The 16,104-nt window shown below is 42.3% G+C and overlaps 1 protein-coding gene and 1 non-coding gene across 2 annotated transcripts; one reads left to right on the top strand and one right to left on the bottom strand.

Moving 5' to 3' along the window:
* The first annotated feature begins 2,389 nt into the window (after positions 1–2,389).
* LOC116902557 lies at positions 2,390–2,537 on the top strand. Its single transcript, XR_004388156.1, has one exon. It is a non-coding gene; the product is annotated as a small nucleolar RNA SNORA48 (small nucleolar RNA).
* A 5,992-nt stretch (positions 2,538–8,529) lies between these two features.
* Positions 8,530–15,382, bottom strand: LOC116900674 (cystatin-13). The gene is made up of 3 exons (XM_032902379.1): positions 15,155–15,382; positions 9,280–9,393; positions 8,530–8,613 (listed from the first exon to the last, which is right to left on the bottom strand). Exons 1-3 carry the CDS (start codon positions 15,380–15,382, stop codon positions 8,530–8,532), a joined length of 426 nt encoding a protein of 141 aa, XP_032758270.1.
* Positions 15,383–16,104: the final 722 nt, after the last annotated feature.

Below are 16,104 nucleotides of genomic sequence, written 5' to 3'. Positions count from 1 at the left end.
GTTCCAAGTTCTGAGGCTAAGGCAGAACATTCCCTGGCCAACCTGGAAAAAGTATTAAGACAAGGAGAAAGGCTTTTTAGAGAGCAGGCAAACTGAAAAGATAGAGCCTGCAACCAACAAAGACCACTTGTCTGGAAGTTGTGGGTACAAGATTTGCATAGAAACGAGCAAGATGGCGCAACAAGTAAGCACTCTTGCTGCCAACCATGAGGACCCAAGTTCAATTCCCAGAACCCTTTGGTAGAAAGACAAACAGATTTCCTCCAAGTCATCCTCTAAGGCATGTCAAAGTGGGCATGCTCATGCATGTGTTTTCACAGACATGGCAAATAGACAAACAAATAGACAGACAAGGAGCCCAGACTATTATATAGGGAGTCTAAAAGTTGAATCATAGAGAATGCCTGGCAGCAGGGTGGCTAGAAACTTCTGGAATTCATATCTACTTTCTGATACCAAGGCAAAGTTGCTATCTCTAGGATGTTCTGAGTTCTGTGAACCTGAAGAAAAAAAGGCTGATTAGAACATCTCAAGGACTCAAATCTTTTCAGTTTCTTTCCCACGAATGGTTGATTCTGTGGTTAATAATTAGGAAAGAAAAAGCCTCTTTTCAATGGAGAAGGGGGAAGATAGCAAAGGGCTACTTTCCCAGGAGATAGATAGTGAAAAGCTACTTTTCCAAGGTGGACAGGAAGATAGAAGCAACTTTCCCAAGGAGATAAGGAGAGACATTCTCTGAAAAATAGTTTTCAGTTCTTGGGTAGCTTCAGTCGAATGTATCTTTTCCAATAAAGCCTGCTGGAAACCAACAATATATTATACAGCTGAATAGCCTTCAGAATGATTAACTTTTAAAATCAACTGAAAGCATGTAGCCTAGAGGGTTTGTTCATCTCCTCATAGTCCCCCTGACACAGAACTGTCCTTTTCAGATTCACAACCATTCTCTCTATCTTCATTCTCCCACAACCACAATACATATTTACCCAAGACTTAGAACAACACCTAGGTCAAATTTAAGGAGATATTTAAATGGCACTCTACTAGGGACAATATGTTTTAGTCCCAATGATATGAAACATGAAACCTCCATAGTCCCATGACCTTTATGATGACAAGCCAAATTATCTCTTGAACACACTCAGAGTGAGACATTTTACCTGCTCATATTTGACATTAATTGATTAATTTGAAATCAGTTCTCTGAAAACAACTCATTTTTTTCAAAATAAGCCATTTATGTTGAATAAGAATGGGCATTAAGAGCCTGGGACATTGTTCAGTTGGTAAGTGCCTTGCCTTGAAAGGATGAGGATCCATGTTTGTATCCCCAGCCAGGCATGGTAGCACATGCCTGTGATCCTAGTCGTGGGAAGACAGAGACAGGAAGATTTCTGGAGTTCACTAGCCAGCAATGTGTTAGCAAATCAGTGTGCTCTGGGTTCAGTAAGAAACCTTGTCTCAAAAAATAAGGTGGAACATAATAGAAGAAAACCCACAACAACCTCTGGCTTCCATAGGCAGGCATACATACATATATGTGTATCACATGACAACACATACATGTGCATAAGTAACATCATCCTTCATATATGCAAAAAATTATGTCAAATTAGAACGCAAGTGGATAATGCAACTATATAAGCACCAAATTTGGCTAACCCAAATACAGTGTACGGTCAGATGGAGATAGTGTGTTATAGCTCAGGGGAAGAGAATAGATGAGAGAAAAATTGAACTGAGAGACCATCCTCCATTTTCTGGGACTGAGGTCACTACTGTGCAAAACCGAGTAGTACATTGAAGACTGTCAAGTGTATGTGTTTCCCCTCTGTGAGGGTCAAAGCTCATTCCTCTTCCAGCACCATTTTCTTTTTTTTTTTTTTTTTTTTTTTTTTTTTTTTTTTTTTTTTTTTTTTTTTTTTTTTTTTTTTCGGAGCCGGGGGCCGAACCCCGGGCCTTGCGCTTCCTTGGCAAGCGCTCTTCCCCCGAGCTAAATCCCCAACCCCCAGCACCATTTTCATGAGCCCATGCATACAGCTTGGGGAGAAGCATCACAGCTCTGTCGGTCCTGAAGGTTGGGCTCAACAGACTGAACTTTCCCCACTGAGAATTGTGCATGATACTGCAGTGATTCTTTCAAAGGCTGGTGACTGGGTCTATGAAGGGACCTTAACCCTGATCTCCCTCCATGCTCTATCTTACCATTACATGTGCCCCTGATAATATGAGCAGGAACATCAACCTACCTTTATCTAGGACCAACCAGAAGTTAAGACCTGCTGACAAACATTCAAAGATTTGGCATCCCAAGGCCTGTGCTCCTTGCTCAGTGGGGAAATCCACCAGATGTCTGTGTATATGCTCACAGACATTAAAAATGTACACAAACCTCTGACAATAGGCAAAGTGACACCTTATTGATGGTGTTGTTCTTATATCATTCAGGGACAGAACATATGGCTGTCCTTTGTCGATCCTAGCTTGATACCTGCATGGCTTGGTTACCAAAGCTGTTTTATGCCTAGGACCCTTAAAAACCAAATCAAATCAAGTCAGGGGGAGGAAGGACAGGCCATGGATGCACAGAGCCTTGCCTACCACCACTCAGCACTGCGTGCAAGGTGGAAAACAGACAGAGACCTGTGGACCTCCAGGCCACCCACAGACCTGCCCTCCTTGTCAGAAAAGATTGTCACCCAGGGGTCAACCAGCCTGTCAGCCCATGTGACCGGCCTGCAGCAAGAGCCACAATCTGTCACTATGTGGTGAAAAGATGAGGAAATGAAAGAGAAATGGAGCAGCTTGAGCCTTCTCAAGAGAGATGGAACTGGAGAATCAAGGACAGAGAGGAGCAGCCTATTGTGAGTGATCAGCTCTGACACCTGAGGCCTTGCTGAGGTCCCAGTCCAAGATGCTGCTGAGGGCTACATCTGGGTCCTTGGCTGTGCAGCAGCAGGGGTCTGTGTCTATGTCTGTAGCTCATATTATCACTAGGGAACGCGAGGATATACCTGGTCCAGGCATCCATGGGGGACCACATGGATGTCCAGGGCCTGTGCAAAAAATGGCCTCACTCCTCACTGGCTTTGGTGCTATGGAAAGCTGGCCCCACCTCTCACCAATGATAACACTCACTAGAGTGCGCCCTGCACCTCAATTGGGCAACACGGTGAAGCTGGCCCATGATGAAGGCATCGGTGAGCCACTGCCAAGGGTATGAGAGTAGGGAGAACTGTCCCAGCCCCTGGAAGGCTCCAGCACTTGAGAAAGTGGGACCCAAGCCTTGAGTGGGCAGCACAGTGGAGCTGGCTCTGGAGGCAATTGGTATGGGTGAGCTGTCCCTGAGAGCAGGCGTGCAGGCGTACTGACCCTGCCTTCTGCCAATGATAGCATTGGTTGGCCTAGCCAGAGCAGTACTGGAGAGCTCACCCTACTGCATTGCATGGGAGGTGGAAAACAGATGGTTCAGATAAGGAAAAGCCAGCATGCTACCAGCTCAGGATCAAAAGCTCTGAACTGACCCACCCCAAAATCAATATCATCTGAGAACGGTTGGGCCGTGTGAAAGGGCCAGTCCTGCTGATCCAAAAATGCAGGATCTTCATGATAAAGGACAATAACAGGATAACCTAAAGGGATCCTAGTGAGGATCTTATACTGACAGTGTCAAAGAAGCCAAAAATCTAGAACCAGAACAATGGCTCATGCAATGAACATTTGCAAATGAAGATACTGGGATGTGTCCCAGTATACACACTGCGACATACTACAGTTTCCATGATGAGATGTTTCCTATGCTTTGTTTCTGTTTATTTCTTTCTATGTGTTTATTTGGAAGGGCAGGTTGCAAGGGTGAAGGGTGAATATGAGAGGATGAGATGAGAGGGAGTGGGGTGCATGATTCACAATAAATCAATAAATTTTTTTTAAAACAAGTACGGACAGCTCACTGGTCCCAGCCCGCAGCTCACTGCTCCCAAACCCTTTGGGAGAGAGAGCTCACCGCCCGAACAGGTGGGCACTCCTGAGACTGCAGAGCAGGAGAGACCACCAATACTGCCACCCATGCCCACATCCCTGGCCCAAGAGGAAACTGTATACAGCCTCTGGGAACTGGAAGATAGGGGCACTGGAGCTGCAGGTCCCCCGCACTCCAGATACCACCCGGACCTGAAGGGACCAATAAACAGTTCTCTGCACCCAAATCCCATGGGAGGAAGAGCTAAAGCTTCAGAGGGGCAGACATGCCTGGGAAGCCAGAAGAGACTGCACTCTGCCCACATTTCTGACTCCAGAGAAAAACATCTAACGCCATCTGGGACCCCGGTGCACGGGGGCTCCTGGAAAAGGTAGCGCGGGTCCTCCTGGTTGCTGCCCTTACAGAGAGCTCAAAAGCAGTCCCCCATGAGCAACTTGAGCTGTGGGACCACAGGTAAGACCAACTTTTCTGCTCCAAGCGACCTGCCTGGTCGACTCAGGACACAGACCCACAGGAACAGCTGAAAACCAGTAGACAGGAAAGACTATACGCCCGAAAGCGGAACACTTTGTTCCCATAACTAGCTGAAAGAAAATAGGAAAACAGGTCTACAGCACTCCTGACACACAGGCCTATAGGACGGTCTAGCCACTGTCAGAAATAGCAGAACAAAAGTAACACCAGAGATAATCTGATTTAGAGGGTAAGCAGGAACCCAAGCAACAGAAACCAAGACTACATGGCATCATCGAGCACAATTCTCCCACCAAAGCAAACACTGAATATCCAAACACCAGAAAAAAGATCTAGATTTAAATCATATTTGATCATGATGCTGGAGGACTTCAAGAAAGACATGAAGAACTCCCTTAAGAGAAACGAGAGGAAAACATAAACAAGTAGAAGCCTATAGAGAGGAATGCAAAAATCCCTGAAAGAATTCTAGGAAAACACAAACAAACAATTGATGGAATTAAAAATGGAAATAGAAGCAATCAAGAAAGAACACATGGAAACAACCCTGGATATAGAAAACCAAAAGAAGAGACAAGGAGCTGTAGATACGAGCTTCACCAACAGAATACAAGAGATGGAAGAGAGAATCTCAGGAGCAGAAGATTCCATAGAAATCATTGACTCAACTGTCAAAGATAATGGAAAGCAGAAAAGTTACTGGATCTAAAACATACAGGAAATCCAGGACTCAATGAGAAGATCAAACCTAAGGATAATAGGTATAGAAGAGAGTGAAGACTCCTGGCTCAAAGGACCAGTAAATATCTTCAACAAAATCATAGAAGAAAACTTCCCTAACCTAAAGAAAGAGATGCCCATAAACATACAAGAAGCCTACAGAACTCCAAATAGATTGGACCAGAAAAGAAACTTCTCCTGTCACATAATAGTCAAAACACCAAATGCACAAAATAAAGAAAGGATATTAAAAGCAGCAAGGGAAAATGTCAAGTAACATGTAAAGGGAGACCTATCAGAATCACACCAGACTTCTCGCCAGAGACTATGAAAGCCAGAAGCTCCTGGACAGATGTCATACAGACCCTAAGAGAACACAAATGCCATTCCAAGTTACTGTATCTTGCAAAACTCTCAATTAACATAGATGGAGAAACCAAGATATTCCATGACAAAACCAAATTTACACAATATCTTTCTACAAATCCAGCACTACAAAGGATAATAAATGGTAAAGCCCAACATAAGGAGGCAAGCTACACCCTAGAAAAAGCAAGAAACTAATCATCCTGGCAACAAAACAAAGAGAAGAAAAGTACACAAACATAACCTCATATCCAAATATGAATATAACAGGAAGCAATAATCACTATACCTTAATATCTCTCAACATCAATGGTCTCAATTCCCCAATAAAAAGACATAGATTAACAAACTGGATATGCAGTGAGGACCCTGCATTCTGCTGCCTACAGGAAACACACCTCAGAGACAAAGACAGACACTACCTCAGAATGAAAGGCTGGAAAACAACTTTCCAAGCAAATGGTTGGAAGAAGCACACTGGAGTAGCCATTCTAATATCAAATAAAATCAATTTTCAACTAAAAGTCATCAAAAAAGATAAGAAAGGACACTTCATATTCATCAAAGGAAAAATCCACCAAGATGAACTCTCAACCCTAAATATCTATGCCCCAAATACAAGGGCACCTACATACGTAAAAGAAACCTTACTAAAGCTCAAAACACACATTGCACCTCACACAATAATAGTAGAAGATTTCAACACCCCACTCTCATCAATGGACAGGTCATGGAAACAGAAATTAAACAGAGATATAGACAGACTAAGAGAAGTCATGAACCAAATGGACTTAACAGATACTTATAGAACATTCTATCCTAAAGCATTCTTCTCACCATCTCATGGTACTTTCTCCAAAATTGACCATACAATTGGTCATAAAACAGGCCTCAACAGATACAGAAAGATAGAAGTAATCCCATGCGTCCTATCAGACTACCACAGGCTAAAGCTAGCCTTCAATAACAGTAAGGGAAGAACGTCCACATATACATGGAAGTTGAACAATGCTCTACTCAATGATAACCTGGTCAAGGAAGAAATAAAGAAAGAAATTAAAGACTTCTTAGAATTTAATGAAAATGAAAGTACAACATACCCAAACTTATGGGACACAATGAAAGCTGTGCTAAGAGGAAAACTCATAGCTCTGAGTGCCTGCAGAAAGAAACAGGAGAGCATATGTCAGCAGCTTGACAGCACACCTAAAAAAGTTCTAGCAGCAAACCACTGAACTGAGAATGGGACCCCTGTTGAAGGAATCAGAGAAAGGACTGAAGAGCTTGAAGGGGTTCAAGACCCCATATATCAACAATGCCAACCAACCAGAGCTTCCAGAGACTAAATACTACCCAAAAAAAAGACTATACATGGACTGACCCTGGGCTCCAACTGATAGGTAGCAATGAATAGTCTAGTAAGGGCACCAGTGGAAGGGGAAGCCCTTGGTCCTGCCAAGACAGAACCCCCAGTGAATATGATTATTGGGGGAGGGCGGCAATGGGGGGAGGATGGGGAGGGGAACACCAATATAGAGGGGAGGGGTTAGGGGAATGTTGGCCCAGAAACCGGGAAAGGGAATAACAATCGAAATGTAAATAAGAAATACTCAAGTTAATAAAGATAAAAAAAAAGTATGGACAAAGGATAGACTGCGGGACATATGGTCACACACTACGGCTTCCACCATGGGTGTTTTTTTCTTTTTAGGGAGAGGTTACAAGGGCATGGTTGAAGGGTGGTTGCAAAGGGATGGGGAGATGAGTGGGATTAAGGTGCATGATGTGAAATTCACAAAGAACCAATGTAATGTGTGTAGTGGGGGAAGAAAAGCAAAGAAGGAAATGTGCACAGCAGTAAGAAGGGGGTGAGACTATGAAGCAATAAGGCATAGTAAAGACAGCCTGATCTCAGGGCAGGGAGTCGATTTCTACAAGAATTCCTCTCCTAGAGTTCCACACCCTGTTCCCAACCGCCACAGAGCTAGGACCAGGAAAAGTGCCATTTCACTTAACCCTTCAGCACAGCCAGGCACCAGGTTAAAGGAGGCAAAGGTGAATTGTCTGCTGTCTGACCCCATAGCAGGATTCCATGAGTAGTAACCTCACCCACCACACACAGAACGCAGGCAGTGTTAGTAGATATTGCTCTCCAGGAGAAATGTGTCACCTTAGTTTTCTCTCCAGACAGCTAGCTCCAGAAAGACATTGGAGGCAACATAGATTATCTGAACCTGTAGGTCTAAACCAGCCTTCGCCGCAAATGATTTACAAGTATAACTGGTCTTCTGGTTGATCTCAATAAAGCCATCTTCCCCATATTTATTTATAAGTAGAGAATACACAACTCAACCAGAAAACCATTAGAGAATTCTTGGTGAACCTCACCAGATTGAGACTGAGTCACTCAAGACCTAACAACTGTCTCGTTCCATCTTCAAACCCTCACTTAAGATAGATAAAGCCTACTCCAGAGGATTCCTGAGCCTGCTGTGAACTAAGTAGGAACTGATTTTCTCAGGGAACAACCAGAAACTGAAATGAGGCCATGAATGACAGCAAAGGTGATAATGCAACTGGCAGGTGTTGTTAGTGCTTTGCTAATGCCATGCATGCCATGTGAACTTCATGGGTGAAGAAGGAACCCCATGGAGCCACTGTATTTGTGCTTGGAGATTTGTTAGACTGTAAGTAGTATCCATTTACTAGCCACAGATTCCCTTTCCTTGGCAATGATGGAACCACCTAGGGAAGGCTATCCAACCCCAGAAAATAGTATCACACACTCTCAGCACTAGTTCCAAAGAACATGAGAACACACACACACACACACACACACACACACACACACACACACACACACACACACACACTCACACACACACACACACACTCTAAAGTCAGCAGGTCAGTTGTGGTGGTCCATTCTCTTGCAAGCATCTTTATTCATTTAAAAGAAAAGAGTGGCAAGGTATACTGGATGCTGATTAGATATCTTCACATTGTTTCTTCAGCATTTTAAGTTCGAACTTCCATGGTTTCGAGCTAACAATAAAAATGCAAAACACCATCTAAACGAGACATAAAGAACAGTTACTTAGGGAACTTTGGAGAAGGTATTGTAAAGTGCCTAAATTTGGATCCCCAGCACCCATGTAAAAAGAAGGTAGACATAGTTCTGGTTTTAGCAAGGACAGATTCATATGCCAGCACACCCTTTAGTCCTAGGACAGATTTTTGCTCTATGACTTTGTGCCAGAGAAGCCCCAAACAGGAGGAATGAACTTCGAGCAGCTCGAGCTTTATCAGCCAATCCTCTGTGAAGTACTGTGTGTGACTGTGGTGACTCACTTGTCTAGAACATTCCTGCCAGTACATACCATTGGAGCAGAACGGTTGGTTACCCAGAAGAACTCTGACCAGAATGCAAGATAGCAATAGATAATGAATTGGCTTTGCTTTAAGCCTTTTATGTGTCATCTATATGTATCTCTATGTGTGCTCATGTCTGTGTCTCCCTGGATACAAGTACATACGTATGTATATGTCTTATAAAATGGGGTAGGATGATGTCAATGATAGATAATAGAAACATCTTAGGACTGCAGTCTGGCTATCACAGTCTCAAATGAAGAAAGCTTAAATAAGAAATTAGCAAATATGTCTTAACTGTCCTCTCAATGTTCACTATCACACAGGTGGGACCGGGGCAATTTCCTCTTATGTCAACCACATACCTTTTTCATTTTAGGATCATTTTGAATCAAGCAGTTTTCATTGTCTCCTGCAATTTTCTTGCACATTGTTCGGGCAATGTTTACTTCAAGATAATACTCCAGGCTGTCTGTGATCTGTCAACGAGTCGTGTAAATTAAATCTCACAGAAGAAAACAGCACCAAGTATCCCCTCTGATGAGCCAATATGCCACTGGCTACTTAGGGCTAGAAGATATTCCTACTCTTCCTCCGTGCTACGTCTCCTGGCAGAAGTTTTGAAATTATTTGAGAGAATTCTTACCTTGACATCTGTCTATCTTGTTTTACTTTTATTGACTGACATTGTCATTATTATCGTGCATATATATGGATATGCTGTATGTATGTGTTCATGTGGGTTGGTGCATATGTACATGTGAGCATGCACTGAAAGGCCACAAGTCAATCAATGTTGATGTCTTCTTGGATCACTCTCATTGATTGATTGAATGATTGATTGATTGATTGATTGATTGATTTTGCTAAGCTGTCTGTCAAGAGAAGCTCAGGGATCTGCTTGTGCCAAGTGCTGGGGTTGCAGACGTGCACTACAATGCCTAACATTTGAGTAGATGCTGTAGCTCAGACTCAGGCCCTCATGAATTTGTAGCCTCCATTTTACTAACTGAGTCATCTCCCTAATGCCTGGGTTTTTAATTTTATAATAATAGCAATATCCCCAGAGTGAAACAAAGAAATTATGAGCAAAGCGCATTCTCCAGGGAAAATTAACCATTTATTTATTGGAACTTGAGATTAGGTCACCTGGAAAGAACTGGTATTTAATTTTTGAGGTTTGTAAAGGCTCCACATTCACAGATCAGGGAGCTTAGCAGAATTCTTTTTACTGTATCTAACCATAGCAGAGAACAGAAAGACAGGAGGGAGCATACACACACACACACACACACACACACACACACACACACACACACACACACACAAAAAAAAAATAATAATAAGGCAGGAGATTGAGTTTGCAGCCAGCCTCAAGACCCTTAAGAACAAATTGGTGTCCAAGGAAAATTGCCAACTAGTTTAGCAAAATCAATAAATCAGTGAGTTTCATGTTTGGGAAAAGTGAGCAATGAAAACAGCAATGTTAACCTGTAGCCAACCAGTAAGCACTCACACAGGCACCCACGTTGTCAGAGAGAGAAGTCAGTCAGATGCCAAAGGTAAGAATTCTCTTTGTAACATAAAATCCTCTTCTTAGGGCCACATCTTCATACCCTTGCATAAGGGATTAACTTTCCAAAACATGTTTGTAGGAGGACACATTCAAATGACAGCACATGTCTTTCTCAGAGGCAACTATGAGAGAGCCCAGGAGCTGACAGACCAGGGGAAAGAATAAAGAATTCTACAATTTTGGGGGGCACAGAGGGCCCTGCACTGACAGAGAAGCACTCCAAGACCCAGGAATATTAATCTTGCAGGGGTGTCCCCTCAATGAAGGAGATAAAAATCAAATGCCTGCATTGCATTCAGAAAACTGAGAATGCCGAATGGCTGAGAAACACCAAAAGAAATGTTCAACATCTTTAGTCATAAGAGAAATGCAAATCAAAACAACCCTGAGATTTCACCTCACACCAGTGAGAATGGCTAAGATCAAAAACTCAGGTGACAGCAAATGCTGGCGAGGATGTGGAGAAAGAGGAACACTCCTCCATTGTTGGTGGGATTGCAGACTGGTACAACCATTCTGGAAATCAGTCTGGAGGTTCCTCAGAAAATTGGACATTAAACTGCCTGAGGATCCAGCTATACCTCTCTTGGGCATATACCCAAAAGATGCCCCAACATATAAAAAAAGACACGTGCTCCACTATGTTCATAGCAGCCTTATTTATAATAGCCAGAAGCTGGAAAGAACCCAGATGCCCTTCAACAGAGGAATGGATACAGAAAATGTGGTACATCTACACAATGGAATATTACTCAGCTATCAAAAACAACGAGTTTATGAAATTTGTAGGCAAATGGTTGGAACTGGAAAATATCATCCTGAGTGAGCTAACCCAATCACAGAAAGACATACATGGTATGCACTCATTGATAAGTGGCTATTAGCCCAAATGCTTTAATTACCCTAGATGCCTAGAACAAATGAAACTCAAGACGGAGGATCAAAATGTGAATGCTTCACTCCTTCTTTAAAAGGGGAACAAGAATACCCTTGGCAGGGAAGAGAGAGGCAAAGATTAAAACAGAGACTGAAGGAACACCCATTCAGAGCCTGCCCCACATGTGGCCCATATATATACAGCCACCCAATTAGACAAGATGGATGAAGCAAAGAAGTGCAGAAGTGTAGATCGCTCCTGAGAGACACAGCCAGAATATAGCAAATACATAGGCGAATGTCAGCAGCAAACCACTGAACTGAGAATAGGACCCCTGTCGAAGGAATCAGAGAAAGAACTGGAAGAGCTTGAAGGGGCTCGAGACCCCATATGTACAACAATGCCAAGCAACCAGAACTTCCAGGGACTAAGCCACTACCTAAAGACTATACATGGACTGACCCTGGACTCTGACCTCATAGGTAGCAATGAATATCCTAGTAAGAGCACCAGTGGAAGGGGAAGCCCTGGGTCCTGCTAAGACTGAACCCCCAGTGAACTAGACTGTTGGGGGGAGGGCGGCAATGTGGGGAGGGTGGGGAGGGGAACAACTATAAGGAAGGGGAGGGGGAGGGGATGTTGCCGGAAACCGGAAAGGGAATAACACTTTCAAATGTATATAAGAAATATTCAAGTTAATAAAAAAAAAAAAAAAAAAAAGAAATGAAATGTTTGTTGACTTGGATGAATATTAGTGAAGCCAGTGAGCTGGACTTTTGAAATTATTATCATGGCTTGTGTGTCGTGTAATTAGGAGTCCTAATATAATCATTATAAAACTATTATAATATTTAAAAAAAAAAAAGAAAACTGAGAGTGGATTTTGTTAATGACCCAGTGTTCTTTGTGCTATCTGTGGAGGCAGACCTCACCCACAGTTTATTTCATAGGAAGACCTCATCCAAATTCCCCAGTATGATTATTCTAAACTCTCCCCTCCCTTAGAAGAGATGTCACTTGTACTTTATGGCCTGCTGACCTCTATGCTATCATACAAAAACCACCCTAGATTCTAGGCCTTTTAACACAAAACCCACCCTGGTGGTCACAAGTACTTTGTTAAAAAAAAAAAAAAAAAGTTTATATGCACCTTAAGCTTTATTGTGCACCTGTAATTGAACCGATTGTTGCCTGGAAACCTTTTTCCTTATTTTACTGGGTTTTGAATATACTGATAATGAACTTCCTGGCATTAGATTCCCCAAAGTCTGTTCCTGGTTGATAAAATAAATCTGCACACAGTTTTCATTCTTATCTCTTTGAGGGTTCACTTCCTTGTCTGGATACCTGCAGGAACCCTCTCAAACAACTGAAAGCTTTAGCCTCTGTTATATCCATCTTTCAGAAACCTAGAGGCACTTTTGTGATGAGAGTTCTGGTAATTGACTCTTACTTTTAAAAGTGTACACATACCTAATGCTCAGTTGGTCATTAAATTCATGGTAGGTGGAGGAAGGTTTCTCAAGCAAGACACAAAATCCAAACAACACAAAAGAGAAAGCTAAGTGCTGTGTGTTTTCAAAAGTCTACAGAGTGCATAAGCAAAATTAAACTGCAAACAGTATAAGTACAGCCATATACATACATGTCTATGTGTGTATGTGACACATTTTTCATGGTATTGAAAAATACGAAAGGATATATTTTCATATCCATCAAACAGATGAGCATCTAAAAGTCAAGAGAGTTCCAATATTGATATGATGAATAGTGAGAGACATATACCAGCAGCACTGGCAGGGGCCTGAATCTATTTTGTCCAGAGCCTAACTGAGGCCCTGTGTTCAGTGTCCAACGTGACAAATACGACTCTAAAAAAATAGGCTGAGTAGCAGCATCCAGAAGCAATTTGCCTTTATCTTACAAATATATTCTCTAACCAAAGAATTCAGTGTTGACTATGTTGAATGCAATGGCATGTCCGTTGTACTATGTTTTCTATTAACAAACCTACTGATCTGCTAAGATATGAGCAAAAATAATCATGGTAATTTAGTTTTCATACATACATATATATATAGAGATATAGATATTCACAGAAAGTATAGAATATATGTGTGAATTCCTGTGACATTTTGAGTGGCAAAATAAACAAAATACAGTATGATTTCATGAATATAAAATACACTCAATTGGACCAGTGAGATGGCTCCACGGGTAAAACTACCTACCACCAAACTTGAAAACCTGAGTTTGGTTCCCAGAATCTACATGGTAGAAGACAAGGACTGACTCTGACATTGTTTTCTTCCTCCAACTCCCACACCCCTCCCTCCTCATATCTTCCTTTCTATCTCACATACAGAGAGGGGAGGAGAGAGATAAAGGGAGGGGGATGGGAGGGAGAGAGGGAGAAGGAGAGGGAGGGGAAGAGAGAAGGAGAGGGGAAGAGAGAAGGAGAGAGGGAGAGGGCGAGGAAATTTTGAATCTTTCCATAATCTATGTACATAGAAAATATCTGGAAAGAGAGAGCAAACTATTTTAGTGGATGGTATTCTATGAAGTAGCCAGACAGATTGGAAATGCAAAAAACAATTTTCTCTTTTTTTATTAGGTGTGCATGTATCTGTGTGTGTGTGTGTGTGTATAAGTGTGGGTATGATACTATGTACTGGTAGCTCAAGAAAATATCTAAATTTGAAATTCCAAAGCAAGTTTTCTGAATGTATATCGCTTTCATGCCACCATAAATTATGATAATTTAGAGAACCTCTGTGTTTCTAAGTTAAAATAATTGCAAGCAGTGACAATTCACTCAGCCAATAACTAGTCCTGGGCCTAGTGTACATTCCCAATTGTTCAGCAAACAAGAGACAAGGGAGTTCCTGCATGCCAAGGCAGCCCTTCCCTGTTTTCCAGATTCCTCTGACTTTGGACCTTTCAGGTACCTTGTTTTTCCCTTTTGCTGGACTCTTCCCTGCTATGGAGCATGAATCAAAAGTTGCTCACCCTATCCAGTCACTCAGAGTCATACCCTGAGTACAATCACAAGGATCTGGGTTTATGTCTCGACTCCCTTACTAGCTCTACAGCACTGTACACTTTCCATGACTCGGTTTCCTCTCTTTAGCACAGAAGAATAGCCCCTGATTAGGAACTATACAAGCTGAATGAGCGAGTCATGACAAAAGGCCAATTAACACAGAGGAAATGTTCTAGTTGAACGCAAGTAGTTCCAGGCTGCTGTACAAGCTCGTATGCACTGACCCTCAACACTGCACAAAACCACAGAGGTCCCTTCTGAGCTCTGGCCTACACTTTAAACTTTTTATTTATCTTTATTTTCTGTGTATGAGTGTTTAGCCTATATACATATATGTATACCATGTACATGCCTGGGGATCTCAAAACCCAGAAAGAGGCATCAGAGCCCCAAGAACTTGAGTTACAAAGAGTTGTGAGCCGCCATATGGACGATGGTAACTAAACCTGGGTTATCTGCAAGAGAAGAAAGTGATCTTAACCACTGGGCTAGCCCCTGACCTACAGTTTCAATGTTGCTACAACCAATTTTAATTGATACTTTATGTTTCTTTTGCATAATAAATAAGTAAACATATAGAAAAATTTAATTCATCTTCACCCCTAAAATGAAATGATATGTTGTAGATAAAGGCATCCAGTGGCCTTGTTTCCATTCCTATATAGTAACTATCACTTGACACTTGTCTCTGCCCCCAGCAGAAGACTAGACAATAAAGAAGCAAGGAGCAGACAGCATACTCACCTGCTCCTGAGATTTTAGGATATCCACCACCTTGAAGTTGTATTGATCATTGCTGGCCTTGTTATATTCTTTCATGGCATACCAGAGTGCATGCTGGACATAGACATAGGATTTGGGGATGTCTTCGAATGGCCTTACAATCGTTGGTGAGCCCCAGGCTTCGACTCTTCTAGATACAAATTCCACTGTGATCACCAAGAACATCAGGGTCTGTAAAAATCTGGCCATGGTGCTTCATTCAAGGAATGGATCTGGTTCCTGTTTTTTTTTTCAGAGCTGGTATAGATGTAGCCAGCAAGGCACCTGTTTCCTCTGCAGGTCAACGGATCCTTTCTCTTCAACTCCTGACACAGCTGTGGGTTACAAGGAAGAAATGTCTGTTGTCATCATTATGATACTGTACTATAGTGAGAAATGCATATTTGATTTTCATCCCCATTTCTGTGATTAGAACCCTAGGTATTCCCGAGTGATAACATGAGAAAAGAGCATCTACACATTCCATGTCAAGCCCTTTTATAGCATGCGTAAGTCAGCTCTAGGTGAGCCCCGTGGCAACAAAAAGATGGAGTTCATTGTCAGAAGAACCAAGTAAGCTGGACCTTACAGTTCACCTTTGACCTTGAGGGGGTGAAGACTGAGTTAATCAGCAGTGGTTAATGATTTTATCAGTTCTGCCTGTCTCAAAGCATTATGAGAGCTTCCAGATTGATTAAGACATGGGGCAGAGATGTAGATGAATGAAACCCCAAGTAACATCCTTTCTTGCAGTGCATAACTCTTCATCGAGCTGCTCATCTGTTCCTTAACAATTATCCATGCCAAGGCAAGGGGGGGGGGGGGAATTTGATTGCAACTAGAATTGTGGTGTGGAATCTTTACCTGTAGATGGGTCATGATTCCCTCACCATCACTGAGTGGATCAGTGCCCTTTATTGCAAAGGCAGGTT

This window comes from Rattus rattus, chromosome 5 (genome assembly GCF_011064425.1).
Source record: "Rattus rattus isolate New Zealand chromosome 5, Rrattus_CSIRO_v1, whole genome shotgun sequence".
Lineage (NCBI taxonomy): Eukaryota > Metazoa > Chordata > Mammalia > Rodentia > Muridae > Rattus > Rattus rattus.
Note: the sequence above shows the minus strand (reverse complement) of the source record. Positions and strands in the feature narration are given on the sequence as shown.